Here is a 23,784-nt window from a genome sequence, read left to right as displayed (position 1 = left end):
TTTGTTATTGTAAAATCTTTAAAATGATTTGTCTGCTAGTCTGTTAAAAATTTAAATAAAAAGTTTTTAAAATAGTAAGTTTATGAGTACTTGTTGGTGATACTTTCAATTCATAATCATAGTTTAACATTCTGAATGGCTATGAAATGGCAAGTAAAGTCAGAAGGAACATTTGAAATGTTTATTTTATTGAATTTGCCCAAATTTCAACGATAAACAATAATTTTCATTCAGATACGCACTCATGGGTTTCCTAACCCTGCCATAGAGGGCGTCGATTTAATTTTTTTCATCTAATTGAAGACATTTAGGGTTGTTTGGGTTATGAAAAACAGAATTAAGACGGCCCTTACATATACCTACCAATTACTGTTATCTTTACAATATACATAATGTTCTGACTGTACATGTTGCTATGGACATGGTCTTGTTGATAGGCATATTTGCATACATGTTTTGATATTTTTTTTCCCTGACTAACCAAAAATGTTTTTATCTTTGCAAAACATACTGGCATTGTTGGCTGTTGCTAAGGTCATATCAATGGAAGTTGACTATAATCATGAATTCATGGGTTTTCATTGCCCAACCAATGGTTAAGAATAGGTTCTTGGAGCCAAATTTTATTTTTAGCCCCCTAAGACTAATTTTGAAGATAAAAATTGCCAACATGTATTTTTTTATATGTGGTCCTATAATGAACGTAACCATATATGTTTCATAAAATTAACATGCATTTCACACGAAAACCCATATGCCCCTGCACTATTTTTGCAGTGTAGCGAATTAAACATTCTTTGTGCGAGAAAGGAAAGTGCAAAAGAAGCGCACACATGCACTGTGCATTTTCCGCGAGTAACAGTCAGTAGTCTTGAAAGTCTCCTTCATTTGAAGACAGCAAGTTGCAATAATAATGTCAGATCTACAGAGTCGGAATCCCCCCCCCCAAAAAAAAAAAAAAAAAAAAAAAAAAAAAACCACAAACAACCCCGACGCTCCTTTTCGTCTGAAACTATGGACAAGGGTAAGTATGGCAGAAAATCGCCTCCGTGCGCTTGGGATGCTCTTGGTCCACATAAATAAGAAATACACCCCAACTCCAGAGGAAGTGTATCCTCCCTTTGAAAATCAACTTTCAATCGTGTTCGACGTTCTCCTTGGTTGAAATGTTGTTTGATATAATTATCTCATTGCACTGACACTAGCGTTATTCCGCAATTCGACAATTTGGAAAGAATGGTCCTGAATTTGTAAACACATCAAAATCCAAACTTCAGTTTTCATTATAATGATAATGACAAGGAGAATCCACTGAGTTCACCTAGGATTCCGACATAAAGTAGAGCTATAAAAAATTTCGGAATGGCAGAAAAAAAAGATCTGTTCACAATGTTAGTTCTACCGTTGTACTTGCTCAAACTGTAGGGCAAATATTTGGGTAAAGAAGAGGGTGATTTTGTTGTGTTACTTATTTGAGAAAGCACCATCCATTTTTTTAAACAGTATTTGTTGGTTTATTGTCAGTGTTAGTATTTTTTTTCTCTTTGTAATGTTTTTATTGTATTCAAAAGAAAGTGACAATACAGACAACACAGAGCACAAAAAAGAAAGATACATTTCACCGTTCTGTTAAATATTGAAGGAAAAACAAACAAAAGAAAAGACATACATCATCAGCCTGGCTTACTTGAAAAAACAGCCACGAGTTAGAAAACCCATATTGACTATCAAATAAAAGTCTGTCTCAAGTGTAAATTGCAATGTGCGTTAGAGTCCTGTTGCAAAATCTCCCCATTTTTTAAAATAAATTCCCAAGGTACCTTTCCTTTGTGATATCTGGTGTTCCATCTGGTAAAGCTTGGTAACTGTATCGCAAGTTTACGATAGTAGATAGATTTTTTGTAAATCAAAATAGCATGATTAAGTAAGTCTGACCAATTGCTATCACCAAATATGATTTGCTCAGGGCTTGGGTTCCTTGGACAGTTTAGAACTCTTCCCCACTCATCCCACATTTTGTACCAGATGACTTTAACAAAATTGCAGCCAACAAATAAGCGAAAAACTGTTTCTGTAGCTGTATGACAAAATGAACATTTATCAGAGCTGATTAGGGGTGACCCCAGTCGGAATAACATAGAGTTTGTGTATAGAATGTTGTGATTGAGTTTCCATTGAAACACATCCACACGCAGTGAACTACAGATTGTAACCTTAAATGGCATACGATATATAAAACCCCAATCTAAAGTCTTTTCAAAACTCTCTTCAAAAAATAGCTGACTTCTTGGGACAGCAAAGTAACTATTGGAAATAAACTTTTGGATTTGTTTCTGTGTTGAATTCAATAGACACATGACTTGCTCATTGCAGTAGATTTGGTATGTATTTTCTGGCCGAACACAAACAGCCTTTTCTCTTTTCCACTCTGAGGGAATGGCAGAGATAGTGCCCTGCCATAATAAAAAATTGATATGGTTTATCCCTAAAATATGCAACTCTTCCCACCCTTTCACCCGACTAGGTTCACTGAAAATATCCGCAATATATACAATGCCAGTATTAAAAGTATCACGATGAAAAACACTTTTGCCTTGAATAAGAATGGACTTGTTGTTCCAAATGATTTCATATGCAGGTGAGAAATGTTCATTTTGCCCAAGACTACTACACACATTTAACAAATCAGAGTAAAAGGGTGGAAGCTTAATTGGAAGGGTTCCTATAGAAAAGTTACATTTAAAAATAAACTTTCCTCCTAATGACTTCAAGTAAAAATCTAAGATAAGTTTCCAGGGATGAAAATCGTTAGCTAAATAGTTATTTACCCACTTGAGTTTGAAAGCTTTCTGCATGGAACATAGGTCCAGCATACCAAGCCCCCCTTGGCCTATGTCACCTATCATCGTGTTGCGTGCTATCTTATCATGTCCTTTCCACAAAAAGGAATATATTTTTGAGTTGATTTTTTTAATATCTTGTTGGTGGACATTGATAAGACTGAGAGGGTACAAAATCTTTGGAATAACAAGGGTTTTGTTGATCTGAGTTCTACCAATAATAGATAAATTGCGCCAATTCCAACTGTGTAATACATTTGTAAGACACTTAATTGGCGAGCTCATATTTTTCTCATATGCTACTTTGCGATTATAAGAAAAGAAAATTCCAACAATCTTGATAGGTGACATAGGCCATTTGACCCCGAACAGCCTATCTTGACGAGAACTCCATTCCCCTAACCAAAGTGCTTCAGACTTGTCATAATTTACACTCAGACCCGATACCAATGAAAAATTCCTGAGTAGTGAAAAAAGGTTCTTGACAGATTGTTCGTTACTTAAAAAACATGTAAGGTCATCAGCATAGGCAGAACTTTTAATCTCATAACCCTTAACCCCAATACCCTGTATATTCTCATCCAGTTGTAGTTTAATTAATAGGGCTTCTAATGAGAGTATGAATAAAATAGGTGACAATGGGTCTCCTTGTCTGACTCCGCTTGTAAGATCGAAGTAGCCAGTAGATAAACCTCTGTTCATGACACAGCTTGAAGGGTATATGATAAAAAGTATGGACCCAAGTAATAAGGGAAGGTCCAAAATTAAAATTTTCCAAACATTGAAATATAAATTTCCATTCCAAACTATCAAAAGCCTTTTAAAAGTCAATGGCCAATAGGACACCAGGTAAGTCCAAGTCCTTTGTATAATCCAGAATGCCTTCAATCAAATGAACACATTGGCCAATAGTGCGATTTTTGACAAAGGTTGTCTGGGTTACACTGACAAGACTCTCTAGAACTTTTCCCATTCTTTTAGCAATGCAACGAGAATCTATTTTATAATCAGTATTTAGTCCATTTTTTTTATTTAAAAAGTTGGGTTTTTTTAGGTATTTTTTACTTTCAAAAGATACATTACATATGATATGCAATTGCGTACGCTAAAATGGATATAATGTACAGGCATGTAAATTTATGTAATTAGCTCATTTTAAATGCATGATTGCACCAAGATGAAGTTCTGCCCCCCCCCCCCACCCCCCACCCCCGCTAATGGTCAAGCACTAACGTATTTCGGGAGCGATCATATTATGTGAGTGACTGATAAACAAAGTTATAAACACAGACTCGTTTGATGATGATCTATTAAAGGACTACTTACTGTAGCTAGGACTTTTATATTACAGTCGCAGTGCAAAATTATGAGGAAAATTAGATTTTACATCTCCCCTGGAATATATTAAATTGAGTATCCATCATTGAGTGACTGTATACTACGAGTAAAATGTTGTCAGCAGATCATAGTATTACATTTCCTTGGTATTAGAATGTGTTTATTTTTAAGGTTATCATGGTTTCAGTAATATACTGGACAACATAGCCAATAGTAAGTAAACTGAATTAGTAATCTAGTTCTGAAACAGCTGTTGTACAGAAAACTTGTTATGACGTTTGTTAATTTCTCTTTTGAAATCAATGACATTAATCACATTCCATTATTCAAAACCTGTTCAAAAACATTTTATTAAGGTTGAATTAGCAGTTTGGTTAATGAATGGAGGGGAGTTTTTAGTCAGTGTGATGATTAAACTGAACAATCATGAACAAACAAGTGCTTTGAAAAGAGCAAATTGGCCATTGTGTGTACATGCATTGACAGTTATTGACATGTGTCAATTATATTAACTCCATTTCTAATATTGTACTTGATAAACAGCTGAATGACTTTATGGCAATAGTTCATTCAATCAATCAGAGAGATGTCCTAGCACGTTTGGTTAATAAACCATGAATATTTTGTATGTCTGTGATTGCAAGACTTATTTTATATGATAATTATATGTTTTCTCCAAGTAATGAATATGGTCATTATAGTAAATAGAAAGCAGTCGCTTAATAAAGATTGTAGGAACATTAGAGTTTCCTTTTTGCCACTTTAGAATTTCAGATCATTCACTTTGTTTATTGAGGCCGGTAGACGTCAGTACAACAACCGAGAGGATAGCTTCTGTCTTTTCTATACCTCATAATACTGAAGATGAAGTCCATGATTAATTTGTTCTCTGTATAAGGAGCTTAGTGGAAGCAAATATATTTTCCATGCAATGGAAAAGTGTGATGCTAATTTTGATTCAAAAATATGTATTTCTTCATCTTTAGTTACAATATATAATGTCCTCTCACTTTTTTCCAGTTCAAGTATTGCATTTCAAATTTGCACAAGTATACAGGACACTTTTTAAGTCGGTAGCCTACTAATCTGAAAGATCCAAAAGAACAAATAATCGTTTATTCTGTAAAATGAAAACATTGCCTATTAATATTGAATTTAATAAGAAATACAAGCTTTACCGAAATTTGTTGACAAGAGTTTTAAATTCCGCTAAAAAGAGACATTATCATATGAAAATACAGGCTGCCAATGGAGACACTGATCAAACTTGGAAAGTAATTAATGAGATCTTAAATAAAAGCAGCAACAAAATGACTTCACCAAAACAAATTAGTGTAGATCACAAGATAATTTCAGAGAAATTAGATATCGCAAAAACATTCAACGACTTTTTCACCGACATTGGCCCAAAACTTGCCACAAAAATCACCCCAACGACAAACTTTAATCACTATCTAAATGATAATTATTATGACTCGCTCTTCTTTTACCCAGTTGTGTACAGTGATATTGTGGAAAAGATAAAACGCATGGATCCCAGAAAAGCTATGGGATATGACAACATTCATCCTAAACTAATAATTGATGCAGCCCATATCATTTCCCATCCACTAACACACAAAATTAACTGCTCACTTTCCCAAGGTATATTCCTTGACGCCCTCAAATTTGCCAAAATCACCCCAATTTATAAGAAAGGATCGACCCTTGATGTTAGCAACTACAGGCCCATCTCAATTTTACCAGTCTTTAGTAAACTATTTGAATCAGTCGTTAAAGACCAATTAGTATCATTTCTAGATAAATTTGACATTCTTCTTAGTTCTCAGTACGGTTTCCGCAAAAAGTTTAATACGAAAATTGCCCTTGCTGACCTCATATCTGATATTACTGACAAAATGGACCAGGGTTTCGTCACCTTTGGCATTTTTATCGACCTGAAAAAAGCTTCGATACAATTGACCATCATATTCTTATCCAAAAGTTATATTATTACGGCATTAGAGGTGTTCCGCTCCTTTGGTTTCAAAATTACCTTAAAAATAGACAACAGGTCGTTAGCATAAATGGTATCAACTCCAATCCAAAACAAATTAAGTGTGGGGTACCCCAAGGATCAATACTTGGACCAATCCTCTTCCTCATATATATTAACGACATTAACAAATCTACTGACGCCTTCAATTTTCGTTTATTCGCAGATGACACTAACCTATTCAAATTCATGAAAACTAATAATATCAATCTTAATGTTATAAATGATCATTTTAATAGAGTTAACGACTGGTGCAATGCTAACAAACTAACAATTAGCGTTGACAAAACTAACAATATGATTATCAAAACTCCCCAGAGGATATCTCACATCGAGGGAAACCTAAGTATTAGCGACACACCAATTAAGTGTGTATCATCGGCCACATATCTAGGTATTTCCATCGACCCAGCTCTCACCTGGAAATCTCACATCGAAAAAGTAACCCGAACTATAAGTCCCAAAATCGGAATCATCTCTCGAATTCGCCATTATGTCCCAAGGTCCACCCTTGTTTTACTTTACAACACTTTAATCCTCCCCCATCTTATATTACTGTCTTGAAATTTGGGGTAACACCTATCATACATTACTCGAACCACTTATAATCTTACAAAAGAAATTTGCTCGACTTTCTCTGATTATCAAACACATTCTGCGCCCCTTTTAAATCAACTAAGAATATTAGATATCCATAAACTGTGTAAATTCCAAGCATGCATGTTTGTCTATGACTTACAAAATAACAGCTATGCTCATAATATTAACCACTACATTACTAACCGTCTATCCCATGGCTACCCTACCAGATCAGCCCTCAGTTGTAACATTCCCATTCCAAAAGTTAATCTTACAATTTGTCAAAAGAATTTCAAATATGCCTTACCCAAACATTGGAATTCCCTACCAAACAAACTTAAGAATATACACAAGCGACATGAATAATTAAAAAATGTATAAAGACACACCCTTTTTCTTGATTCTAATTTGTACTGTAAATATGTAAATATCTTTGTCTGTACATGTGCTATAATAGATTTGTTCGTTTTGATCTACCATTGTGACTCTTTGCTGCTCTTTGTGTTGTCATCTTTTTCTTCGTTTCATTTGTACTATATTGCATACAAATGTGAATATGTATGTGTGTATTGATTATTATTATATTATTTGTTATTATTAATTATTTATCATAAGTACGCCTTGTATATTTACCTTCTATATTTTGTCAGGATAAGAAACATGGACTAGATTAGTTTCTAGTAAACTATTTCCATGGTCCTCACCAGAGCATTTTCTTTTATTTTATTTGTATTTTCCTTTTTGCATTGTTATTATCTTATGTTTCCGGTGAAATCAAATTCAATTCAATTCAATCCAGTCGTTTGTTTAATTTATTAACCACAGATTAAGATAATGTAACGTTCCAAATCAGCCCCCCCCCCTATGTTTTTGTGACAGTATATTGTCTGTTTACCATGACTGATCGCAGGGAAAATAGGGAACAGTCGTGGACAATACAATGCCAGTTGATTGAGTACATGGTATCTGAATATTATGCTATATTTTATTTACCTTTCGTTGCCGATGAATTTACTTAACTGCTATGCCAATTTTATTTTATTTTCGACTTCTGCCAAATATATATGTGTAAAATGTTTAGGGTTCATTACATGTCGGCTTCATTCTTCCAATTGGGTGCTGGGTATGGCATATTGTACACACAACATAGAGAATAAACAAAATATAATTGTATCTTTTATGTTAAAATTACACGTTGCGTTCGACAAATGTAATAATCTGTATTTATACTGGATAGTTCTTCGAAGTATATAAACACTTGTCTCCCAAGAAGACCAGTGAGGGCCATTCCTTATGGGCTCAGTGTTAATGCAGGAGGAAACCGGAGTACCCAGGGAAAACCTGCGTTGTTCGGTAGAGTCAAACTGAACGACACTCTTCTTACTTATACAGCGAGGTAAATTAATCAAACCCTGAATGGGTTCAAACCCCGCCCGCAGTAAACAACTCGGCCACCGACAAACAATGTTCGCATAGGGCAATATTACAGTCACTAATGGAATGACCGTGTTTTTGTTTAACTTTAACATATGACATTAGGGATAAAAATCAATATGTATCAATATGTATATGAGAAATAAACTTATAGTGTCGGCTCTAATAATAAATAACACATGAAAGATCACACGTTCAAGGGAATTTGCATGTCTTTGTCAAACAAAAATCATGCCTTTATTCAATTAACTGACGGATCATTTTAATGAGGTCTCCGGATGGCAAATATTGAAACGTGTCATTTTGTGAAGGGAAGACATTCGAACACATGAAATATAGTGACAGCAGGGTGACTGTGTAGCAGAGATCCAAGGTAAGTAATAACTGGAAATATGATTTTACTCTTATCAGTGGTAAGGGTAGTCATTTGAAAATCACACTGTCTTGTTAATACAACACGGAACTTTAACTGCTACTGTTTAACTCTATCCACGGCGATTGCAAATGTTTGTTCATCCTTTCGGTGATATCTAGTATAAGCGAGTCGAATGAAAACTACTTACGTGCCACTCTCACGAGCTAGAAATATCCTCACTCTTGCATGTAACGTTCTATATCTGCTGAGAAATAGTATGTAGTTTAGTATAGTTATATATATATATATATATATATATATATATATATATATATATATATATATATATATATATATATACACGAGAATTACGAGGATTTTCACGCTTCCTTGGCGATCATCAGACGATATATATATATATATATATATATATATATATATATATATATATATATATATATATATATATATATATATATATATACACATTGTATATATATAAACGTAACATCACTGATAGAATAATTAGGAAGTAAATCTCTATATATTAGTTTTTTTTTTCCTTCTATCTGTAGTTTTCATTATGAAATGTATTGATTTATTTTCAAAATTCATCATTTTAAAGTCAAAGTTGTACATCCGGGATGTTTTGATATCTACAACACCACATACAGCGCAAACTTCTAGTGCATAAAACGAACTAAATCGACCACAACCACAAAGGGCAGAAATATGATGCAGTCAGAAGAAAAACAGGTCAAGAAAATTATATTACGTAGACTAGACTAAGGAATCATGATATTTAATTTTGTTTATTCTATTATGCGCTACATTCGAATTAGCTCTGTCATGTAATAATAGGGTGTGGATAATTAAAACAGCCGTGATTCTACTCTGGTAGTATTTACCCTCTGTCGCTGACTACGTAGTTACGGAACGGATATATAAGACACCAAATGTATTTAATTTGAGATAAGTGCGACCAACCTGGAAATTGCTGTTTACTAGATACTTGTATGATATTGGCATTGACTGGTGATCCGCAAGGGGTGATATAAGAGTGCATACAGTAGTACATACATGTACTTTTAAAGTATCAATCTCACATTGATCTGCAGACTGACAGTGACCAAGATCACTATATCACCAAACTCTAAATTGACGTGTTACTGTAAGTGTTTTTTTTTTGAAATTAAGTGTGTACACGATCACTTTGCGTTTACGATTTTTCAGGTGCAGTCAATACAGTTTTATAGTTTACGCAATGTATGTATGTATGTATGTATGTATGTATGTATGTATGTATGTATGTATGTGCGTGCGTGCGTGCGTGCATGCAAGCGTGCACATGTGTAAAATCCGTTACCTTTAGGCCATGGCCAGGAGCGGAAAAAAATCAATGTCAGGTCACGTATCGATTTTGTCATTTTCTAATTGTCAAAGTATTTTCGTTCAGCGATTAATGGAGTGTATTATTGATTGGACATGGTCAGCCCCCACAAAATCAAATATGACATTTAACATTAATTGGACGTCAACTCGTGAATTAACAATTAGGAAGCTGTTAAAGTTGGTATATGGATGAGAAATGGGTATTCATTATTTTGAACCATTCGCTAATAAAACTACTTGATTAAGTTTCCCTACTTGAAAACAACAACAACAACAACACCGTGAAACAATATACACCGAGTCCGTATTGCTACTTTAACAACTGGGTTTTTGTGGAACGGTACGTACTGGAGTAACGATTCGATCCTGCTTGGTTGGAAGAGAAATGAATGCTTAATAACTATTACTGCCGAGTATTTCACTTTTCCTCATAACACGTGAAGACTCTATTATTGATGCTAACAATATAAACGGTAATATATAATATGTAATATATACGGAAAAAAATGAACTCTAAAAAAAATTGGTAGATAGGATAACCAAGGCTATATAACAAATTAGATAGATATCTACAATGACCTTACTAGGGCAAAGTATGATGGGCTGTGATGGAAAATTAGAAAATTATTGCACGGGTAGCGCTCTTGTTTACTCCATATCAATACTGTAATATAACATAAGATGTGATACGTATAGTATATGATAATACCATTTAGCACTCTGTTTGGTGGAATATCATCTATATTTATCGTAGACATTGTAAAAGATGTCATATCATTATATCATTCACAAGCCCAAAAATATACCCTGGCTATCTACGTCACGGCAACGCATGTCTATGTCACTAGTTCTGCTATGTTCGAAATATGTGTCACAATGTTCAAAAGTGACTTCACTTTCCCCGAGTTTTCTTTGATATTACTGACGCTGGTATAAATATGATATTCCCCAGTATTTTTCCTCATCAGCCGGAAAATACTTGTGATCTAAGGGCTGTCACTACACGTCTAGCGACTCGTAGTGACAAAGACCCCTTAGATCATTCTTATTTTCCTAGGCTGAACGAAGAAAAATATTGGGGACTAACATCTAACACCATCCGGTTTCTCCTATGCCAGCTGCAGTCATATGTACAAGGTATGACACACAATAGGTCAGGCAGGACACGTCAGTTTTGTTCTGTTTTTCATTTTCATCTCGATCAAATAATAGCCACCATTAAGGGGCTTCTGTAAAATATTCACTAAAAAATTGTTTTTCTGGACATTACAAATCCCCATATACATATTTGCGTAAGTGTAAACCCGATGATAATTTTTTTATTCTGAAAAAAGTCACTCTGATGCGATAGCGAGTGATATATATGCGTTTTGTCCTCCCCATCTTGTCTCGATACCAAAGTGTTTTTGTTAGGATTTTGTATTACAAGACATAAACATATCACAAGCCCATACGTCCATTACAATTAAATGGACGGTTCGACGAAGATCAGAATTACGCGTACACACTCAACAATGACATCATTTCTTGTATACATATGTACTTACAATTTAATGAACCACCGTAACTGTGAGTGTTAGGTCAAAATGTGTTCATTGTTGTTAGCATTGTCCGCCACCTAAGTGTCTTGCCAACTAACTTTTCCAATCTACTGACTTTTCACACGAAGCGAACAGCTCATAACATTACACGAAGTCTGTAATGGTCACGTGAGAAATTCCAACTGAAAATGTAATAGTGACTCAACTGGAGAAAATATAAATGTTTAACACCGGAGGAGAGGGGAGAATTACGTGATAAGCTGGATATGTTTTAAATTCTTGAAAGGAACTTTATTGACAAAACCACGTCTGACACAATAAATGTTTTCAAAATATCAATAGTTGTTAATGGTCACTGCAAACTGCAATAGAATCTAAAATTATATCACATAAACTCTGTGAACTTCCCGAATGTTTACAAAGAACTCAATATCATTTATCATATTTATGGTTTTTAATTTTTTCTCGCGTTTTTAAACAACAAAGCTATCTAAAAATAAATCCGGTGATAACACTGAGGAGTAGTGTACCACACATTGCTTGGACGGTGGTGACGTCACTCGATACGTCATCAGAACGCAAGACATCGCCATATTTGGTTAGAAGTTCCATGACTACTGCATTACTCCATCCAAAACCAATCTGTAAGAAACAGTAGATTGGATAACGTCTATATTTTACAATTTCTTCACAGCGTCTACCAACGCGCAAGCGCATTAGGTTCTGAAACTTTCGGTTTTACACGTACTGTCACTCGCGCATGCGCGCACAAACACAACTTGGTTAACTTGGTGTAGTATATTGTTGTTACCGAGTCACCGACGGAACAGAACACAAGAAGGTCTTTCAAAATAAAAGCCAGAAAACTCAAAATAAATAAATGTGAAAAAAGAGAGAGGTGTTTTTGAAAGAACACACAGTTTTTTAAATTTAAAACAAAGACATTTTCTATAATGGTCTGAGATCTAAAATAAGACCAAATCTTATGTTCCAACGAAGACAGACAACAAAACGGACATTCTTTCCATGTACAATTCATGTGTGCCAAAAATTGATATTTTTTCCATCAAAATCTTTCATTTAGTGTTTTTTTTTCTTTACATACTGGATAGTATTGTGTAATTTGCACTGAAATTCCAAATGCCAAGTACAATGTTATCATAGAACTGACCTGTACGTCGTACTCCCCACCACCTCCTGGTGCCCCTTGGTATCGAACATCGAACTAGGAAGAAAAGAGACAAAATGCAATTGGCAATATGTCACTTAGTACGTGTGAGCTCTTTCTGGTGTGAGTAAAATGTACCTGTACAGTCTTAATTTTTAGAAAGAAAGAGGAAAGTACTCAGTTCTGAACGTTTTCAATGGCATGTTTTGAGCACTGCAAAAACCAATGACATACAGACACACGTTGTTGTGTCGTAGTAGACTGAGGATATAAATCCCATAGTTTCTGTTCGAACATATACAACTTGGCTTGCGTATAATACAACAATATTTATATATAGTTGTTGGTACTTGCGTTGGCAGAGAAAACCAACGACTCAACATTTCAAAAGCAAGGTTTGTTATTTATAATTATTCATGAAATATGACCACAAAAAGTGGAAAGACCACACCACGAACCTTCTCAAACATTACATCTTCCTCGTACCATCCTCTCCAGTTCGTCAGTGTCCAATTCTGTGCAAGGCTGACTGCGAGTTCTTTGGCTTCGTCTAAAGAAGTAGAGTCGAGTCCCGTTATGAGTAGTTCTTGCATTGGTGGCCATCCGTTAGGAAAGTCCCACTGTTCTCCACTCTCCAATAATGATGTCGGGTAACCACCGGGAAAATAGACAAGGCCATTTACCTTTAGGAGTTAATTGAACAATAGCTTATAATTGAGGAGTGTGCCAAACATATTGATATGAAACATTTCTGAACTTCTGAACTGAAAAATAACGATGGTTTTAAAATAAAGAAGTAGGTTTCAGAATCGACTGCATAAATTATGTTAATTTTAAAGAGATTTTAGCGCACCATGAGGCAAAGAAAATAGTCCTCAAAGAATCGGTAATGAGCGGTAATGGTATAACAGATGTGCACTGATGTCACCGTTGAAGTTTTGAGTCTGGGATCAAGACACTTGCGTGAAAATCACTGATCACGTGATAATCACTCTTAAAAAAGATCACACCAACAGAATTTTCAAAAGACACCCCTTCTTATATACATAATTTCATGACAGGTAGTAAAATGTCATGTCAGTTAACATTCCGTTACCCCTTATACTGACTCCGAGTCGGAGATTATATTTTACGATTTTTACCTTGAGGTAGTTTACAACTTTCTGTTCTTTGACAGGATCACCCGTACCGTTTCCATAGCAACGGGCCCATAAGGGAATGGTTGACGATGCATAGAACACGTCACTTCTCTGATTGTTTTCAAGATCATAGTCAAACCACATCCCTTCATCCTCGTTCCAAAGCAGACTTTCAAACGCACTCACTCGGTCCATGAATCTCTGTCGATATTCTTCGGATTTTGTCGGGTTTCCTAAATGATTGTCAAAAATGTATTTAAAAAATCGACAGCATTGATAAAATGGAGATTAATCAGGAGTAACAATAGATTTTATGGATCTATAGAAATTGGTCCTGTAGGAAGAAATATTACCTCTCGTCCTACTGTGACAAATTTTTGGTGACAAATAAATTATTGAACGAATTCTGCTGAAGATGGGATGGAATACAAAAATATAAAACCAGGATAAAACCAACCTGCACTGTCATAAAATTCTGCGAGCAGTCGTTCATTCAGACAGAGTATGGAGTTGAGGTCCACAGCTACAATTTGTTTGGTACGTATCGTCTTCAATGTATCGTCTCTGAACCATCGCGTTGAGAAACCCCATCCAGTCTCAGCTCCAGCCGCAATGTCGGAATATAAAATAGCTGCATCGTCTACGAAATGAGATAATTTAGTATAAAACACAAACGTATTTGGAAATTAGTGATGATAGTAGATGTGATGTGTTTCGTCATGAAAAACAGTCGTCAGAAGTTCAGATTGGTACACAGACGCCAGATTGTGCATTTGTCAATAATTGTACATTATATATTTTCTTGTATATGTGGATCAACACTATAGGTGACCATACAGTCATGCTTTCGCAAGTACAACGTCATCTAACAGTCGAAATATAGAGAAATATAGAGAAATATTGAGGACAATTGTCGCGAAAAAAAATTCTGTCTAGTTATAGGTCTTTTTGAAATTATGCCTTTAAAGCAGCACTGTCTGCAACTGGAACATTTTTGAAAATGTTTTGTTAGGTACAATAATTTACTCGTAATATCGTACACAATGAACAGTATCGCATCATATGTGGGCTAACGTAGTTTTTGTAACTGTATACATGTTAAATCAAATGAAATCAAATTGATTTTTGGGTCCGCACCCATAAAAACCAGCGCTTCAACGGTGATCATGATTTTAACCTGTTTCTGTACTATTTATGGATAATATCGACCACTGATTAACATGTGCAATGTCTAATTGTTGGTATTTTAATAATTCTCAGTGCATATATACATTGTGGTTGTTCGTTCGAAACACGATCATACAGTTACAAACTAGTGCAGTTTTAATATGGTGACGGTGCGTGGCAAATTCAAAACCTAGCTTTTGATCAATTAAACTTGGCACTACACTACCTACAGATAATATTGACCACAAATTAACACATACAATGTTTTTTTAATGAGTATTTGACTAATTTTTAGTGAATATATCTTTGGTTACTTGATGAAAATATGTCCCTATTGCAGCTAGTGCATATCAGCGTGTAGTTAACTTTCGGTTCGTCCTGGGAGTGCCATGCTAGTGATCAGTGAATGGATCTTCTCTCTCCTCTTCGACTCATAGAGAAAAAGCCCCTTAATAGGTAGCTCTGTATTTCCCTTAGTAGAATGCAGAACAAGCCTTTAGTCGAAGACATAGCCCCCCCCCCCCAATTTGTGTGTTGTATTGTGTAAGATGATTAGCTTTTTGGCAAATTTAACATGGAAATGCTTTGGTGGACTTTCAAGGGATGCCAACAAGTCATCACATGGTCAAACCCAAGTCATGATTAAAATATTATCACTTCAAATGTATGATCGAAAAGCTATGAAGATAACCAAGTCTACATACAATTTATTACACTTACAACGGTATGACGCATATCATAATATTTAACAACAAATATGGCTGCCTTTTAATTTTCAGAGTAGTCCCCAAAGGGAGTAGCAGCTAGCTCTTAAAAACAAAACAATGGATAAAACACTCCGTTATCATGATATTCCTAAATATTTCTGAAAGAATGAAAATCATAACGAACCTCTTGCCAACCCCTCTGCCGTTGCCGTGTCTTCTCTATACGATTCTGGTCTGAGTAAATGACGGAGACATTTATTGACAATTTTAGAAATCGTCTGACAATGGGTTGTAAGAACTTTAGAATTGCATATTAAGCATATTATTGAACATGTTGATTGTGTTCTAGAGGTGAAAATTTCATTCCCCCCCGTAAGGGATCCTTCAGTAATTACTAGGGGAGGGCCTGGAATTAGGGGAGGGGGGGTCAAATTTTACTAATCGGTTCACTGGAGAGGACCATATTTTAGACAAAGACGAACTAGGAGAGGGTCTCAATTTATTTCAACTCATTGCATTATCTAACATTTTGAGATTTTTGCATGATCCCATCGCTGCCACCGGTTCCATATTCCCTTCTGCAACATCCCACCACCGTAATGTACTATCAGAACACATTGGTCAAATAACTGCTGACAGCCATGTAGTAATAAATTCACAGTTGTGATGTGAGGAGAAGAGTGGGTCTCACAAGGTTGCGGAGGAAACAGTGTGGTAAGATCCCGGGGGTAAGATATTGGGGCTGGGATGGGGATATTGCCCTAGATCAACAAAATGTCGGTAGTGCATCAATCTAGTTTGAGAGTTTTGGCTTTAAGCTCTGCCAATTAGACTAAAACACGAGAATTATTAGTTAATACAGTGCCATCGCACAATTTCACTGTGGTGGTAGTGATGGAAAACAATGAATTCAATGGCTTTAAATTATCAATATGAAAGCAGTGGTAGGATTGAGTCTTTACCATTGATTCTGTGACTGTCGTCGTTTATCATATATGACAGCATTTTAATCGAGTCCATATTATTGAAATATCTTATTATGGAGGGTAGGGGGTTCCTTGTGTTAAAGAAATGAAAGAGTGATACATCTTAGAACGCTGAATAGTGGAAGGGTAACAATTTAGGCCACAGACCAGGCTTGATTCCCCCTTGCCTTCCCCGTATATTCACTGAAGACTCCCTAAATCAAATTATTGTGTTGTGTTTCCTTTTAAAATAAAGACATTGTAGTGTCACTTCACTTCCAATATTTACATACCTGGGCTGACCTTGAAGTACGTCATAACGATTGAGCACGTGACCTTCTACCACAACAGATCGGTTGTTCATCCAAAAGTTGTACTCTTTTTCCAGTGATGGTAGAAGTGTTTGCACGTACTGCCAGTCATTCGTCGCTTCCAGGTACCGATGTACTATAGGAATCAAAAATGGTGGCTGACTTCGTCTCATTTGATAGATTCTGTTAGCATTCGGTACCAGATCTAATCTATGTGAAAAAAGACAAGATGTACAGACTGACGATCCTTATTAACAAAAAGGATTCTTCGTAAATTATAACTCAGTCCATAGGGACGTGTAATCTTGCTTGTATTGGTCGATAACGTACCTCTTGCTTACATGGGTACAAAAATACCATTACCGAATATACTGCCATTTAGTATATTAAACGGGCATGCATAGTGTACAGGAGAATGCGCTTCGTCATAGCAACATTAATTTATATTCGACAGTTCGTATCCGTCACTGGCATACAAATCCCGAATCTAGGCAAAATTATGCGTCCCTATGATTCAGTCTAACTTTCCATATAATGTTCAGCAAATGAGTCTAACAGGATTTAAAAAAAAAACTTTCTTATAGTTTTATTTCTGCACTAGCTTGTCGCAAAGAAGTCGGTACTTTTATTAATTAACACAAATAAGGCAGAGTTGTAGATTGCAAATCATTGGTACAGTTGATAGTTGAGAGTCAAGGGACCGACAATGTTTTGGTGTGGTGCCTTGTACATCTAAAATAACTGTTTTTGTGTCGTTTGTCCAATATGATTACCCTTATATGCGAAACCAGCCATGCATTGCATCATTTGCCCTTAATCGTAGTTGAAGAACACCTCAGAAGTCCACAATTATAACAGAGACTTTAATACATTCTGATTAAAATGGCATCAAATTAAGAGAAAACATGGTTCGAACAAAAACTACCTACTTGTCCACAAGGTATATAAAATTCTCAATCATGCCTTTTACAGTGGTCTCCATCTCAGATAGTAGCAAACCATTAACAACCCAATACGAGTCCCTGAAGACGAAAGAAACATTGTCACATCAGTGGGTCGTTATTTAGACTGTCAACAGTCGTCTTGACTTTTTTGTAATTTATCTTTAATACTATAATTGTTGCCGCTGAAATTAATAGAATTAATTATTAAAGATGGTGTGCGCTGGACGCTCAATGAAGTCAAGACTATATTTTAAGTGTTCAATGCCTCAGTATAAAACATATTTCAGAAGTTTTTTTTAGGAATACGACAAAATATAATCTGCGTCTGAATACAGACTAGGTCGTTATGTGTACTTGTTTGTTCCGTGGTTTTTGAATGTAAAATGTAAAATGTAGTTTTGTAAAAAAAAAAAAAAAAAAAAAAACCACTATTCTATGGTCTATTTACCAGTAGATTTGTAATAAAAACACAATAAACGACTTTGGATATATAACTCACCCGGGAAAGTCTTACTAAGTCTCTTTGGCATAAAAGATAGATAAATAGATAAAAGATATGGTTTTGATAGATCCCTTACCAGTAGTACAATTCTCTGAAACGCCCTCCTGGGATGATAAACGGCTGTGGTACATAAATCTGTGTATATCGTTGTGGGTTGTCCCTCACGTCTTCTTTAATCTATCACAGACAAATACTTGTCTGTGAATCTATATATCATAGTAACGTATAGTCTGTAAGATACGCCGTGACGGGGCGCCCTCGTACCGTCAACCGCAAGCCGATGAGGGCGGAGTGACACGAAGTATCTTACAGTCTAAGTAACAGTACCCAGTTTCCACATTTCAAAACCTCTCATGATTGTCATCTGTGCAGTAGTTAAAATGGCAAGAACTGGGGGGTCATCGAACTATAAATGTACACTACAGATGGTACTAGTAGAATCAGAAAGGAATGACCCCCTAGCTTGGTGTTGTAGTTCTCGTAGTTCTTGGATATTATTCACTCACTTCATTTCGTTCATCCAAAGAAAATACGAGTGACCTGATTGATAATGGGCCTTGTAACTTGGGGTCGAAAACGAGAAGTGACCAAACCCTTTCCAACTAAATGAAGATTGAAAACATTGAAAAATAATACAGTTGTACCCATGCAAGCATAATTTATTATAACAAATCAGACGAGCACTCGATTGAAACTTTGAATTTTGACTCATATTTCGAGCACCTGCAGGACGAATGACATAGGCACACGTTGTCGTAAAATGTACAGCAACATGGGTATAAATCCCGTATTTTTGTTCGAACGTGTTCGACTTGGTGTGTATTATAATAAATCATTTATGATATAATTAGCATTTGGCCATGATTCAACTAAATAACTTCACATAAAAAATGGTCACATTGAGGCCCCTAACCCTAGTCAATGTCTCTCAGACTAATTTCTGAACAAATTAAATGAACAGTGTGTGTGTGTTTTTATTTTCAAACTGCTAAGTTAATACGCTCCGAGTGAAACCAGTGATTCTTATCAATCTAACTTCGTACCGGCGTTTATCTCTGTAGCAAAGACTTTATATGTTGACTTACCTGCCGTCCGAGTTGTTTCCATAATTTATTAAGCTCTTCAGCCCATACACGATAATTATTGTCTTTGATGTTGTTCAGAAAACTAGGACTATAGTACAAGTTAGTTTAAAAGAAAATAATACAATAATGTATGATTGAAAGGCATAAACAAAGTATTGATAATAATTGTCAATGTAAACAAATCAATCAGCTAAAGACTAAAACTGTTGTTTATACAGAGCGTAACACTTATGAGTCTGAGACAGACAGACAGACAGACAGACAGACAGACAGACAGACAGACAGACAGACAGACAGACAGACAGACAGACAGACAGACAGAGAGGCATACAGACACAGACAGACAGACAGACAGACAGACAGACAGACAGACAGACAGACAGACAGACAGACAGAGAGGCAGGCAGGCAGACAGACAGACAGACAGACAGACAGACAGACAGACAGACAGACAGACAGACAGACAGACAGACAGACAGACAGACAGAGACAGACAGACAGACATACAGGCAGAGAAAAAAAGATAGAAACAGACAGAGAGACAGACAAACAGACAGACAGAGACAGAGCGATAGAGACAGACAGACAGAGCGACAGCCACAGACAGACAGACAGACAGACAGACAGACAGACGGAATTCATTCATTCTGTCTGTCTGTCTGTCTGTCTGTCTGTCTGTCTGTCTGTCTGTCTGTCTGTCTGTCTGTTTCTATCTGTCATGGTACATGGTCACAATATTGGGGGATTTTGACAAGCACAAATGAAACGTTTACCTTTCTTTCCAATCAGCTGGTATCCAGTCTCCAAATTCATTACCAGGGCCTTCAAAATACTGCTCCACAAACTGTCTCATTACATCTGAATCATTCTTATCCCCTTCTAAATTATCAAAGGCCAAGAGCACAACGTCTATACAGAGAAAAAAATAATGCAAAAGCTTTTACGAATAACCCCACCTGTGTTATTATACAAAAGCTAGCTGAGTTCGCTGCATATGGGGGCGCTGTTCCTTCAGTTCCTTCACTGTCGGGGGTTATACGTCACACATGTGGCGTGTTCTGCCATCTAAAACACTGTCCGGCGGCGTTGAAAAGTAAAGTGCAGCCGAAGTCTGATAGACTCGAAATATTTCTATATTACTTATTTTGATCACTATCATTATTGTCATTTGTGAGAACAAGCTAAATTGCATGAGAAAACATCAAATACCGTAACAATATTATGTCTAATATATACATTGTTCACATTTTATTAAAATTTTATATTTTCGATAAACAACCTATTTTTGGTGCTTCCATTATTTCATCAGACTCCGAGGCTCTGAGATAGTATACTGTTGTAATATGTAATAACGTAATCTATCAAATATCACCTATGTAACTTACCTGGATCTTCTTTAAGATTCATATCAACAAATGTTTTTGAATCTTTGTAGAGTTCTGCCGTCTGTGCATAATGTAGCAAGTCTCCATAGCAATATATATCACTTTGTGGAAGTCTGCAATGACAAATAAAGGTGACATTAAGGTTGTAAGAAAGACAAGATATTGTATAGCCTGAGTTTGGACACTGGCTGCGCTGTTCAGAGGCATATTGGACCAGAAGTGAGAAGCCATGAAGATATCTTGGATTCTCTTGACATTCCATGTGTTTCACTGCAAACCTTGGTGGCAGTCTCAGTCAGTTAAAAATCAAGTAATTTTCAGGCACTCAAGAAATTTATTTGAACCAAATTTTAATGAAAGTGTTTTGTGAGATAAAATAACTTTCTCGCAATATCGTCCATCCTGAGTAGCGTTGAATCACCGTAATTTGTGTAGCTATATACGTGATAAATCAAACCAAATTAAGTTTTGTGGCCGCACCGAAACATCAGCGCCCTCAACGGCAATCACGATTTAACCTGTTTCTGTACTGCTTGTAGATAAAACGGGGTTTTCGCTCAAGTTTTAATCTTGCCACTACACTACTTACAGATACATGTGTGATATTGATTAACTAATTGACAGATACAATGTCTTTTATAAATTATTGACCAAATTGTTAGTGACTATCTTGTGTTTCATGAAAAAAATGTCCCAGTTGCAGCTAATGCAGATTTAATAGGTACATCCTCAGGTGACTACGTCGTAAATATGATAGCCCTTACTTTTCCTCATCTGGATGGCCGGGGGCGCCCTCTACTGGTACCGCATGGTGACATTTTTTTTCGAAAATCATCGCAAGGTGTGTAACAGCCGAATAACTCTGTATTGGCTTGACCGAAATAATAACTTTAACCAGATTGGGTACCCATTGACATTTTAGCATCATTAATCAGGTTCTTAGACTAGCGCCCACATTTGAATCCGAAAGGGTAACTTACACGGTCCAGTGAGGAGGAATTTTGAATTGTTCCCTAGAGTTTTAGCATTCACTAACTACCAGAACTACTTACTGATAAGAAGACGACTTTTATACACTGTGAACATTAACAAGGCGCGTGCAAATGCAAATGTGTGCATCACATTCTTTGCAAACTCCAAAAAGAAATTTGCAAGAAATGCCATGATTAGTGGATGTCGTGAGCTCAATTTGTCTAATTTACGGGTTTTTTTTTTATCAAGTTTACCATTTATCTTGGTCAGAAGGATAAATGCCTCGATATCTGAAATCACAAAAATCAATATTTGCTTACTATGATTATCTCGCACCGCTGAGATATTTTTTCGGTTTTGTATTCGCATTGGCTTGTTTCTTTTGGGATTTTTTTTAATCGAGCATTTTTGGTTGGAGCGTGACTAATCATATACATATAAAAAAAATTCTGCGATTATATATCCCAAGTGCACTGGAATCGTCACTCGTGACTCGATCACGGTGATGGATTCGCAAAACGTTAACCTTTATTATGCTCAGCGGTACAAGTAAAAGACGCCGTGTAGAACATCTAGTTCGGGCCACAGCGGTCATAGTTTACTGTCACGTGACTGACCCCCGGCACTCGATGATCAACTTTATCACTGAGTAATCACGAATTGCAGTCGTACACATCATATATGTGTGTGTGAGTGTGAAAAATCTAAGACAGACAGACAATTCGCATAGCTAACTTGTACATGTACTTATAATTAAGTGCTCTGTAGAAACTAACTAAACGAGTGAGCCATATACATTACCCAAAGCATGCTGGTACATCTGCAAGTTCCTGTGCACATGATAACCTTGTAAGAGAATACAGAATGAGAATAAGTCCAAGACCGTCAAACTTCGGAGACATTTTTAGAGCCGACGACGACGTTGTGGTCTGATCTCTAGTGCCTGTCTTGTACGTGTATTCTGGTTGTGTTTTAACTAGTTAAGTAAACAAGACACCGGAGTTTCTTTACAATACTGTTGTAATGAATTGTTAGATAGTGATATATGTGTATATGCACGTAATCCCTAAATATCAATAAGTGATAACACTATTTGTTAAGCTGTTGGTGATGATAGCTACCACAACAACCCTTTATATGCGTGTAAGTGTGTCAATGGTGTGTCAGTGGTCAGTGGTTCCAGGAGGGGGACTAATCCCCCTATATCGTTTTATAGCTCTTAGGTGTAAAATAAGGGGTCTGTTTTTTTAACCGAGTGGTTGTTTTTAGCTGAGGAATCTAACATGGGGTTCACTCTACATTATTTTCGATTATCTTGGTCTAAAATGTGGTCCATCATTGTCTGCCAAACCCTAACCGAGTCTGCCATGAATTGCCTAAAATGCTGCCTCAGGGAACCATCTCCAAATGTTTATTGGTCTAAAATTTGATCCTCTAACAAACCTTGGCCTGTAATGGCTTAAAATGGGGTGTTAGTTTTTGGTCAAAGTAGTCTAAATGATGGGGTCTGGGGTTGGCAATACTATAGACACCGCTGTGCCAAAGTGTTACTGGTGATCATAGTGTGTCGTCCAGCAACCAAGGTTTATTTTCGCATTGCATTTAGTAGCGCTGCTACTGTGATAAGGATAGGTCTAGCGCCCACACTGTCGTGTCATGTTCTCAGTATTTATCATAGGTAATATGCGTCGTAAACTTAGCCTGAAATGGACGGTCAAAAAACCAAGTCATACCATTCACACGAAAGACACATTCTTTTTTATGCACCACAAAGTGCACCACCTAGAACTACAATAGCAGTTGTAATTAGCAAGCCACTACCACTACCACCACCATCATCATCACCACCACCACCACCACCATCACCACCACCACCACCACCATCATCATCATCATCATCATCATCATCATCATCATCATCATCA

General features: G+C 36.2%; 1 protein-coding gene across 1 annotated transcript; it reads right to left on the bottom strand.

Moving 5' to 3' along the window:
• Positions 1 to 12,000: 12,000 nt before the first annotated feature.
• Positions 12,001 to 22,761, bottom strand: LOC144449777 (trehalase-like). Its single transcript, XM_078140352.1, has 13 exons — positions 22,661 to 22,761; positions 20,888 to 21,000; positions 20,276 to 20,411; positions 19,503 to 19,590; positions 18,494 to 18,594; positions 17,901 to 17,993; positions 16,954 to 17,181; positions 15,880 to 15,929; positions 14,279 to 14,461; positions 13,825 to 14,054; positions 13,141 to 13,365; positions 12,686 to 12,739; positions 12,001 to 12,156 (listed from the first exon to the last, which is right to left on the bottom strand). Exons 1-13 carry the CDS (start codon positions 22,759 to 22,761, stop codon positions 12,001 to 12,003), a joined length of 1,758 nt encoding a protein of 585 aa, XP_077996478.1.
• Between the last annotated feature and the right edge of the window lie 1,023 nt (positions 22,762 to 23,784).

Source organism: Glandiceps talaboti, chromosome 18 (assembly GCF_964340395.1).
Source record: "Glandiceps talaboti chromosome 18, keGlaTala1.1, whole genome shotgun sequence".
Lineage (NCBI taxonomy): Eukaryota > Metazoa > Hemichordata > Enteropneusta > Spengelidae > Glandiceps > Glandiceps talaboti.
This window is presented reverse-complemented; position numbering and strand designations above follow the sequence as displayed.